At 48.5% G+C, this 8858-nt stretch overlaps 1 protein-coding gene across 1 annotated transcript; it reads right to left on the minus strand.

Moving 5' to 3' along the window:
* Positions 1–3505: 3505 nt before the first annotated feature.
* On the minus strand, positions 3506–5768 carry LOC125521950. Its single transcript, XM_048687020.1, has 3 exons — positions 5582–5768; positions 4116–5457; positions 3506–4029 (listed from the first exon to the last, which is right to left on the minus strand). Exons 2-3 carry the CDS (start codon positions 5360–5362, stop codon positions 3912–3914), a joined length of 1365 nt encoding a protein of 454 aa, XP_048542977.1. The 5' UTR covers positions 5363–5457; positions 5582–5768; the 3' UTR covers positions 3506–3911.
* Between the last annotated feature and the right edge of the window lie 3090 nt (positions 5769–8858).

An 8858-nucleotide genomic window follows, 5' to 3' on the forward strand; every position in this document is an offset into this window, starting at 1 on the left:
CATTTCGTATGTGGAACTAACATATTTCACTTGAAAAAACTGAAACAAGTTAATAACATATTTCAGAATTATGAAACAATAAGTACAGAAAATGAAATTATAATATACGATTGTGAAACTGGTTATTTGAAAATGTGAACAATGTATTTCAGCTTCTGTGCTTACTATTTCACAATTCAGAACTAACATTTCACTTTTCACTGTCTTCTTTCGCAAGAATAATATATCAATTGCACATTTCACAATTCAAAACCTACTTTTCACTTTTCGCTCGCTTGTTTCACAGAAAACATATATTTCAATTGCACATTACTCAAAAACTATTTAATTGTTTTCAAATAAATTGTTTCATAGTTTGGAATAATCAATTGCACATTACACGTGTTTGATATATATCCAATATTAGTTAACTTCTAAAGGTCTTGGCGTCAGGAGTTCAAATATATAAATTATTTCAAAAACGAACTTAAATTTTAAAATATATAAATGTGTTTAACTTGTCAAGATGAAAAGAGTCCATGGATTTGTTTACAATGAAGAGCGAAAAGACATGCATGCGTGTGTGTCTGAGAAAAGAGAGTGAGCTGTAACATTAATGCCTGACAAATGGAGTGGGATAGTAGCTGTATTAGACTGGATATTCAGTTTGTATAGCAAAAAAAAAAGGTGCTTTTTTTTGATCGAATCTTAAAGCAGATATGGAATGGTAAGATTATTACCGGTAGGAGGCGGAACTGAACAATACGACTTTGCGGGTTGTGCATACTCCAGCCCAATTTGGCTTCAGAGCATCTATACCAGACCATGTATAATGCCCCGACCCGTAAAATAACCGTTAAAATATGGGTCCGCGCGAAAAATGCTGTCCGATCAAACACTGTCGTTGGACACGTAAACAAATTTGAGGGGCGCGGTAAAATCCCATCTCCAACTCGCAAACGCAGGTTTCCCCGTCGACCCGACGGTGCCCTGTATTCCAGAAAGCGGTTGGCGAGAGGGACATTTCAGCCCGCGCGCCCATTCCCCAGCCCCTTCCGCAGCCGCCCGCCATTGGTTCCCCCCGTCGGCTGCCGGCAATTCCGGCCATATCTGCGGACGGAATCATGCCGCGGGGGCACCCCTCACCCTGTTCCACCTAGCTGCTTCACCGGCTCCCCTGATTCGCTGAGCCGAGCCGCCTCTAGTCACCGTCGCCGCCCCGGGATCGACTGCCGCAGAGCCACCGCCACGAGCCGCCCTTAGTCGCCGTCGCCGCCCCGGGATCGACCGCCACAGAGCCACCGCCCCGAGCCGTCGGTGAGTACTTGTGCTTGTGCTTTGGGATGTGATTTCGTATTTGTGAATTTAGATGGAATTGAGCCCTCGCAGGAGGTTTTTTCTTGAGGATTCGGACGACTCGGATGTTGAGACGCTGCTTGAGAACCATCGACAGCAGATGTTGGTGATGGCCCTCGCCGTGAAGGAGAATGAAGATGAGAACCGAAAGAGACGGCGAGGATCGACCGTCGGCCGTCTTTGCATTCCTTGAAATCGCCATCTCGGGAATGAGATGTTGATGCAAGATTACTTCGCGGACAATCCAATATATCCGCCGCACCTCTTCCGGAGAAGGTACCGAATGCGTCGATCCCCCTTTGTAAAAATAGTGCAAGCTTTTGAGAGGCCAATTGTCGGTATTTTACTCAAAGAAGAAATGCCGCGGGCTTGAAGGGATTCAGTGCATATTAAAAAAAATCTCGACAGCTCTGCGGGTAATTGCATACGGCATTCCGGATGACTATGCCGACGAGTACCTTTGCATTGGTGAAGATACTGCAATTGAGGCAGTGCGTACGTTTGCCAAAGTGATCATCCGTGTCTGTGGTCCTGAATATCTTCGGGCACCCGACGAGGAAGACATAAAAAAGTTTATGGCATCAAGTGAGAGAAGAGGTTGGCCTGGCATGCTAGGAAGCATTGATTGTATGCATTGAACTTGGAAAAACTGCCCGAAGGCATGGCAGGAAATGTATTGTGGCAAGTCTCGTGATGCAACAATTGTGCTAGAGGCCGTATCATCCGAGGATTTATGGATTTGACATTGCTTTTTTTGGTATGCGGGGTACTCTCAATAATATCAATGTGTTGCAATTGTCTCATTTGTTTGCTAGGATTGCTAGTGGTGATGCTTCTGCTTGCAACTACACTATCGATGGGCATGACTACACAAAGGGGTACTATCTTGCACATGGTATCTACCCTTGTTGGTGCACATTTGTTAAGAGTATCAGAGACCCCAAAACTAGGAAACAATGTGAATTTGCAAGGGTACAAGAGGCAGCCCGAAAAAATATTGAAAGAGCATTCAGGGTTTTGCAATCTAGGTTTGCCATTGTTCGTCGTCCTGCTCGTTTTTTGGGACAAGCGATCCTTGAAAACATCATGACATGTTGTGTTATTCTTCACAATATGATTCTTGAAGATGAGAGAGGCATGAATTTAGAGTTCTTCTATGACAATGTTGGTAGCCGTGTCAAACCAGTTAGAGACCCTAACCGCATTAGAGCATTTCTTCAGACCTATCGGGAGATTGAAAATGCAAACACCCACTTTCAGCTTCAGGAGGATCTCATTGAGCATTATTGGCAAAGGGCTGGGCGGTAACACATTCCATTTTTGCATTCATTTCAGTTAATTCATGTGTGATTTGTATTCGGGACAAGTTTTGTATTGAATTATTTAGTTTGCTTCGGTGATTTCAATAATTATTGTAATTTGGATGATTGTGGTATTGTAATATTGAAATTTTATCTTATATTTAATTAGTAATTCTAAATATGTGGCATATGTGTCAAATTCAGATAAAAACACATCTGATTCCTGCGCCGGCCGAGCACTCCGTTTTACATTTCCGCTATGCGGGGTCTGCTAGAGATGCTGTGAGGGCACCTGTCTCTTTCTCGGTTTGGGTGGTGTGGTACTAGCCATATTGCTGGGCACCAATTCTAACTAGAATATGTTCATTCCTAAAAAAAAGAACAAGGGCATATTTTAGCAAGTATTAACAAGAGATAAAATTTCCAACAAAAGATATGTACTCCTCACATCACATTTTTCCAACAAAATTTCCACAAGGATTAGACATTTCTCAGAGGTTACCAACGGACACAACTTCTAATCATCACATTTTTCCTTTAGCACCGTCAGTAACCAAGACAAGTTGTGCTACAGGTTACAACATAAATAGCTACTTTACATGATAAAATACAACAACTCTTCATGAGAACAGCACACCTTTAGATTGTGTTGAGGTTGGATTTTTTTTCCTTATCCTAACAACCGATATATTTGAACATAATCATAGTTAAACATGCCGATGTCTCAAGAATCCAAACAAACACCAGATTTTTCGCCCTTCTGCATATGTTTCCACAACTCAGCATTGTTATTCACATACAGAAAAAGATAATAAGGCTCTTCAGTCATACGAGTATATGGTTTAAAAACATCAAAATAAGGCCATAAATGCTGATAACAGAGACATTAGTAGGATTCTGCTAATCGCAAGTTGCCTCATTCAAGTACAAACATCATATGCAATTTGATCCTAAACAGCATGCAGATTAAAGGGGAAGTGAATCCGATAATTATCACATTGTTTATATCCTTATAGGTTGCAATGAGCCCATGTTCGACAGATCCAATCTATTTGCCAGACCTCAGATATGAACCACCGTTATATGCATAGCATAGACAAACTGCTGCCTAACCAAATTCAAAAGATTCGTGCACGTTGCGTTGGGAGCCACCAACGAATTGACCTAGCCACACATAGATCCCAACTGAGCCAGCAAGGGAATTATGGGTCGACTGTCTATTGGCATTATTCACTGGCTAGTGTGAAGTGTTGTGGCCCTGTTTCTTCCTTCCAATCAACGAACCGCAATGCGAGGAATCCGTAGTTCAGAATTTTTTGCCTTGATGTTCGTCGTCAATTCCTCGAAAGATTCAGGTATAGAGTGGTACTCATGAAACATGAGTCCTTTTGTCCTTCATAGGGGAAGAGAAGACAATCATAATGTTAGTATCACACATGATAGATGCAAAGAAGAAAAATTAAGAAAAAACAGACTTACCACTCATGAGGATGGCAGTAGGTTAGAAGATGGTCGGCAATGGTGAAAGGGCGCATGGAGGGTCGGATCCTATCCTTCCCGTCATGTATTTGGCATGACACTGCTAGCCGCTCAGAGAAACCTATCCTTATGGAGTGCACCACAACAGGGTCACGGTGCAAAGAGAAGTAAATGGAATTGCTGCTCACAGATGGGAGGTCCCTCGCCGAAACAGAGAGGCACCGATCCCTGTTGAGGAACAGCGCGTGGCCACCGAGGCAGTTCACTGGGATCAGTTCACCGCGGTCGATGTCCAACGCAAATAGCCTATAGGCATTTTGCTGTAAGGGCTCCACGCCACAATGTTGCCCGGTTAAATGGTGGACAGCAAGCAGCACTTGTCCACCGGACTCTACGAGGAAGTAGTTGCATAGGCTCGGATTACCGAAATCATTTGGAACATGAGCAAGCACAGGATGTGGTGATCTCGGGTACAGCTGCATGATCTCTCTTGAGCCACCCATGGCGACGGTGGCGTAAAGCCTTCCTTGGAAGGGCAGGATGCTCCTAAGGAAAAGCCCTCGGTGGAGGACCTCCCAAGTTGGGCGGCCAGCCTCGGCGCCGATCACCACGCGCGTCCACAGGAACCAGGCCACCACGGCAATGGAGGTCGTGGACGCGCTGCAGACCGCGGCATTCATGTCAAGCAGAGAGTTCCGGTTCCTGACGGCGTCGTGGAACACGGGGACGAGGGACGGGAGGTCGACCACGACCCGTGTGAAGGGATGCAGCACCCGCACGGCGGTGGTGCGTTTGTTCAGAAGAATGATCAGTCCTTGGGTGAAGCCGACGATCCTGTGGCGCCGGAGCTCCGGCAGGCGGACGCGGAGGCGCCTGGCCGTCTGTGTGTGGAAGAAGCTGATCTCGCCGGCGTCGTCCGGGCGTACCCCGTCGCCGTCGCAGAGGGCGACCCAGCCGCGCGGCAGGAGGTCCGGTTTGCGCAGGGTGGGGTCGCGCGCGTCGCTCGTGCAGCTGCGCCAGCCGGAGCAGACGGCCCGGAAGACGATGTAGTCCACCACGTCGTCGGCCAGCAGGCGGCTGGTGACGAGGTGAACTACATCGGTGGGGAGGGAAGCCCAGCCGCTTGCCTCAGGGGTCCGCCGGCGCTTGCAGGCAGAGAGCGGGGCCAAGGAGGGGCCTTTGCGCCGCCTTCCCGCCGTCTCCGTCCATGACGAGGCCGGAGTAGAAGGGGGTAGCTTTTTCCCCATCGCGCGCGCGCAACCTCGGCTTGCTCAGATCTCCTCCGCCCTCTCCTCCATCTAAATATAGGCCGTTTCGTCTCCGACACCGGCCGGAACTTGAACTGCAGGGGAATCAATCCGAGGAGTGACGGGGAAATCCGAGGGAGGAAGAAGCCTAAGACGTCGCGGATCCGGAAAATCGGGAAGAAATTAACTACGAAAGAGGTAGGTGAGGAAGAAACTTACGGCCGCCGGTGTTCTGTCGGGGTGAGAGGCCGGAGGGGATGGATGGAGGCACGCCGCCGGAGGGGATTGAGGCAGCCCCCTGCTACTGCTCGGGATGAGATTTGACGGCGATTCCGGTGCTCCAACGGGGTCGTCATTCGTCAATTCTCCATGCTCTGGACAATAAACTACTCAAGGTTTTTTTTTTTTGACAATACTCCAGTCAAGGTTAACGGGTGTGTTTGGTTTGTGCCCCGATTAGCCCAACCAAAATTTTGGCATGACCAAAGCAAGGGCATGACCAAAATGTTGGTGAAGTTATTATCGTCTGAATTAAAACCATTGTACCTATCCGAAATTTAGCAAAATTGTTGGGCCTCCATTTGGTTTGGAGCCGCCGGGTTGGCAAAAATTTGATAACTTAGATTGACTAGCACCTGATTTGTTTTTATTGTCTAAAAAAACCTGATTTGGTTTTAATTTAGTTTCAGTGTTGAGCCAATTTAAAAGGTACACACCAAATCTTAATTAACTACAGTGTACTAAAAGGAAGGAAATGTATACACAAAAGTATAATTGTACAGCAGATACTATGTCACGGTTCAGAAGTATTATGAGGCGTGCACGGGGTCCACCACAGGGAAAGCGCTAAGGCGGTTGGGGGCGAACGCAGGGCGATCGTGCTCCAGCGCTAGGGTTAGGGTTTTCTGCTGGGGGTGGCGAGGGTCCGACGGCGGCTGGGATTGCGACGGCGCATCCTCGACGCGGGTCGGCGACGCTGCTTACTGCCAGGGGCGGAGCCATGGCGGAGAAGGCGAGCGATATGGCAACTGCCGGTTCGGGGATGTAACGCCCCAAGACCGGAGCTTCAGATGCCTTCCAGGGTTTCCGGGTTTCGTCGTGTGATTTGTTTGGTTCATCGCTTTCATCTTTGCATCATGTGCATTGCATCATGCCATCATGTCATTTTTTTTTCTTAACTCAACTAAATAAATTGCATGGATCTTCGGTCCATTTAAATCGAGGGATATTCACTATGGTGATTACTCTTTAAAACTTATTCTCCCAATATTTTAGGGAGCTATATAAATTATATTCCCATTATGTGGAATTACCTTAACACACTTGCAAAAATCCCAAAGCCTTTTATTATTTCAACTCTTGGCCTCTAACTTTGCCACATGTCCTTTCATCATTTTCCGGAGCTCCACCTAATTTCTCAACATTTTTGGGCACTTCGAAAAAACCTATCCTAGATCAAACCTTTTGAATTAAATTCAAAGGAATTTGAATTTAATCTTTCAAACTTGACCTTTTTCTATTTTCCCGGACCGTGAACATTTTTTTCTGAGTCCGTGAAAATTATCCCCTTGTCCAAAATCTTTTCCTAAACCTTTCTTTTTTTTCCTCTCTTTTTTTGGTCTTTTCTGCTAAAGTTATATGAGAGAGGGAGTGGAGAGCCCAGCAGCCTCCCTCTCCTCTGGGCCGGCCAACCAGGCCCAGCCATCCCCGCGGCCACCTAGGCCCAGCTGCACCTAACCTCTAACCCTAGCCGCCAGGGAGCCGACCCCCCTCCTCTCGATCTCTCCCTCGTGCTTCCCCTCAGCGCCGTCATCTCTCTCGATCCCCCTCGTCCTCCTCCCGACTGCGCCGCCAGGGGAAGCCGCGGCTCGACCCCAATCCTCCTCCACCCCTCGCTGGAGTCCCACCTCGCCGGAGCACAGAACCTCCTCTGCCGCCGCGCCATGGATGGCTGCAGCTCAAGCCGCGTCCTCGCCGGGCCTCTCGCGCGCCCGAGCTCCATCATGCGTGCCCGCCTCCTCGTCCTCGTGGCCGAAGCAGCCGAACAGGAGGCCTTGTGCCTGAGCCTCCTCGCTCTCCTCATCGACCCAGGGAGAGGAGCTCCTCCCGAAACCATTTCTCGTCATCGCCGTTCGACGCCGTCGGAGCAACCCGCCGCCTTGGACGCCCGACCTCGCTGCCGTCCTGGAGCTCGTCCGCCTCCCCATACCGCCGCCCTGGCCTCGGATCCGGCGGGATCTCGTCCGGTCGTCCCCGCCGCCAAGTCCATCGCCGGAGCCGCCGTCCTCTGCCACACCATCGCCGCCTGTTCTGCCCGTCCCTACATCGGACCCCGACGAGCTGGCTGCCCCGTTGGCCTTGCTGCCTTTGTCGTGGCCAGGTCAACACAGACACCCGGAGTCCATCTTTGGTTGCACGCCAAGTACCACGGCATACGGCGCCCGAACGACCACCGAACCGGAAACGCCAAGTATCCCTACGCGTGAAGGCGCCAAGTATCCCTACGCGTGAAGACGCCAAGTCCGTTTCGGGATTCGTCAAGTACCGCTACCGATATGGCTCGAACGTCTACGAAACGTGTACCACTACCGTCGACCCCGAAGCCCTCGGATTCGTCAAGACCGAAGGTGCAAGTACCTCTCCGAACGAACGTGAACGACTACTTCCACTACCGCCGTCGCGAGAACGCCTACTTCCCTCTACGAACGAGAGCCGTCCCCTTTGCACGCTCTGAAGGTATAACCCCGAGACGACGTCCGTGAACGAATGCTTGCGATGTTTGAGATGCACCCGTTGTCTGCACCGTGTCCGAGTTGTCACTTGCTCGGTCCTCTTCGTTTGCCGCTAACCCGTGGGAATCCGGTAACCGGGAGCACCCCACCGTTTATCGCATGACCCGCATCCGCACACTTCTCCTTTGCATCGGTATCTCAATCGAGTTACGGGAACCGGAACGTTGCCGTGGCACCGTTTCGTTATCGTTGCTGTGGCACCCCTTTTGTTTCCGCCACGATGACAAATGCTTCTTAATGCTCTTGTCAACTTTTAATAAAATTGCATAAAACTTGCACATGTCATTCGCATCATGATAATAACATTTAAATGTTTAAAATTGTTGTTGCACCAAATTGATAATTGCATATGGGGATTTACCGGATTTGTTGTTTGTTATATCCGGCCCCATTTAAATTGTTTAGATGGTATAGTTTTGTTATGTTTTCACCTCTTGACTTGCTTAACAACATTTAATATTGCTGAGTACATAAACAAGATCGAACTAAATAAGTCACATGGTGTTTCGTCAATATGCAACGGAGTTGCATATTGAGCTCCACTTAATTTGTAGGATTGTTTGTGCATTTTGCCATGCCATGTTTCATTAAACCGGACATGCATCATACTTGATTGTGCATCATGCCATGTTCATGTCGTGGTTGTTTACTATGTTGTGTGCTTTCTTTCCGGTGTTGCTTCTTCGGGTTGGTTCCGATAACGT

This window comes from Triticum urartu, chromosome 7 (genome assembly GCF_003073215.2).
Source record: "Triticum urartu cultivar G1812 chromosome 7, Tu2.1, whole genome shotgun sequence".
Taxonomy (NCBI): domain Eukaryota; kingdom Viridiplantae; phylum Streptophyta; class Magnoliopsida; order Poales; family Poaceae; genus Triticum; species Triticum urartu.